Source organism: Aplysia californica, unplaced genomic scaffold (genome assembly GCF_000002075.1).
Source record: "Aplysia californica isolate F4 #8 unplaced genomic scaffold, AplCal3.0 scaffold00174, whole genome shotgun sequence".
NCBI lineage: Eukaryota > Metazoa > Mollusca > Gastropoda > Aplysiida > Aplysiidae > Aplysia > Aplysia californica.
The window spans coordinates 691967-694147 of NW_004797444.1; the positions used below are offsets into that span (position 1 = coordinate 691967).

Here is a 2181-nt window from a genome sequence, read left to right on the forward strand (position 1 = left end):
TACCTAGCCCCCTTCCCATCCAAATAAATAATTTAAAAAAATTAAAAATAAATGAATAAATAAATAAATAAATAAACAAACAAATAAATAAATAAATAAAAAATAATTTATTTTTTTAAAATTAAAAAAATGTATATTTACTTAAGATCAACATTATAGCCATCTACTACATACATCAGGGACAGAGCTGCAAATTCTAGCTCCCGAACTCGCCGGTTTCAGATCTTGACAGAAGCAGCGACCCCCTGCATCATGCTTGAAATAGTCACCAGCGAAAATGTCCACAAAAGACGTGTGGGTGACGATTGGGGAGGGGGGGGGGGGGTGCAGACGATCAGGGTGTAGACGAGTTTCTACATTGCTATCCGAATGTCTAAGAAGATACAAAATGTTCACAAGTGTTGGGAGTGAGGAAACTTGGTGTCAGGCTGGTTCTCGAGTCAACACACGATTTTTGTCTTCAGTTTCAGCGCTTTCCCTCTGGAATGAAGATTTCTGTATTCTTCTTTGATGTGAGAGCGTTTACGACGTTTTGGCACAGACACGACAGGGGCGGGAGACTTGTCGATGACGTCACGCTGGGGCCGACTCTCTGACTGCCCGTGATCGTTGAGTTGTTGATGAATTTCCAAGATCGAGGCTCGCTCTGCCGGTGAGGGACAAAGGAGGCGTTCAGCGCATACTCTATGAATGTCTGGCACAGACTCGGCACCTCTCAGTAATTCCAAGTAATCCAAGCCTTTGAGTGGGTATACGTAGAGCGACAAGGCACAGAGAAAGACTCCCAGCGAGAAGCTTTCAAGTTTATATACATCCTCCACAGGTTGACCTCTGATGTACTCAGGTCCGTTGTATGCACGAGTGCCGCCCCAAAGTTTAGAACTTTTGTTGGGAATGAGCTGAGCCATACCGAAGTCGCATAATTTGGCGTTTCCTTGCATGTCTATCAACACGTTTTCAAGTTTGACGTCTCCGTGAACGATGTGCCGGTCGTGGAGATACAGCAAGGCGTCGACGACCTGAGTAAAGTACTTGGTGATCTCGGCGTCCGTGAGACAAGGCATAGCGCGATAGAGGTCGATGGGGTGGTATTCCATCGCTATGACAAACTCTCCCGGACATGCGAGCGCTTTGTCAACTTGGATGATGTTGGGGTGTTGAACATTTTGGAGAAACCGAATCTCATTGCAGAAATAGAAACGCTTCTTGCGGTAATCGCGTTCATCGTCAAGAAACATGAGTTTTTTCAAAGCCTTTCTCTTAGCTGGGTCGTTCACATCTGTAGCTACAACGACCTGGCAGGAACCACCTTTCGCTAATTTCTTGTCTTCTTTCAGACCAAGCGCCTCTGTTGCACTGACCGAGTAGGTCTCGTAGACCTCGGGGTGAAGGTTCATCATAGTGGACATAGTGAAGCTCTGTACGATGAAGCACACAACACAAACCACACCAAGCACTTGCACCAAGAAAAATACACGTGAACAGTCACACCGTTCGTATCTTCTTGTCAGCCACTAACTCAATCCAGCACCTTGTGTCAAAGTTGATCAAGTACACACTCAAGTACAGAACTGAACAAAAAGTGTTTCCTGGTCAAACGTCCAGACGTGTAAGAGTCCCAGGAATAATCGTAAGAACAGTTTGTTAACACAGCGATATAACTCCCAGAAGTATAAAACTGGACTTGAACCACAGCAATATAACTCCCAGAAGTAGAAAACAGTGGATTTGAACCACAGCGATATAACTCCCAGAAGCAGAAAACAGTGGACTTGAACCACAGCGATAATACTCTCAGAAATATACAACCGAGGACTTGAACCACAACGATGCTACTCCCAGATGTATAAAACTGTGTATGTGAAGTCACAAAAAAGCAGTGTCGCGCAGGAGATGAAATCCAAAAGTGACGCGAATTCAGAGAGAAAGACAAAGAAATTCGAGAACAGAATCGCAAGCAAGCAAATGTTTTGCCTCGTCCAATCACTGGGACAGAACGAGAACATATTGACCAATCGTTTTTCTTAAACGTGACGTAATTTCAAAAATTGAACAAAGTCAGCACATGGTCAGCACGTGGACTGGTCAGTGGTCATGCCCTCAGGTGAAAAAAATCGTGACTGACACGCGGCTCAACCAATCAGATGGCGTCTCTACCAAGCGCACCCATCCATAACTAGT

General features: G+C 44.6%; 1 protein-coding gene across 1 annotated transcript; it reads right to left on the reverse strand.

Annotated features, from left to right (window-relative positions):
• Positions 1–440: 440 nt before the first annotated feature.
• On the reverse strand, positions 441–1409 carry LOC101858267 (testis-specific serine/threonine-protein kinase 6-like). The gene has a single exon (XM_005098181.1). The coding sequence runs from the start codon at positions 1407–1409 to the stop codon at positions 441–443; it is 969 nt and encodes a 322-aa protein (XP_005098238.1).
• Positions 1410–2181: the final 772 nt, after the last annotated feature.

Excerpts from the sequence above, each read along its gene's own strand:
- LOC101858267 (XM_005098181.1), bottom strand. The coding sequence starts at position 1,409 with ATGTCCACTATGATGAACCTTCACCCCGAGGTCTACGAGACCTACTCG.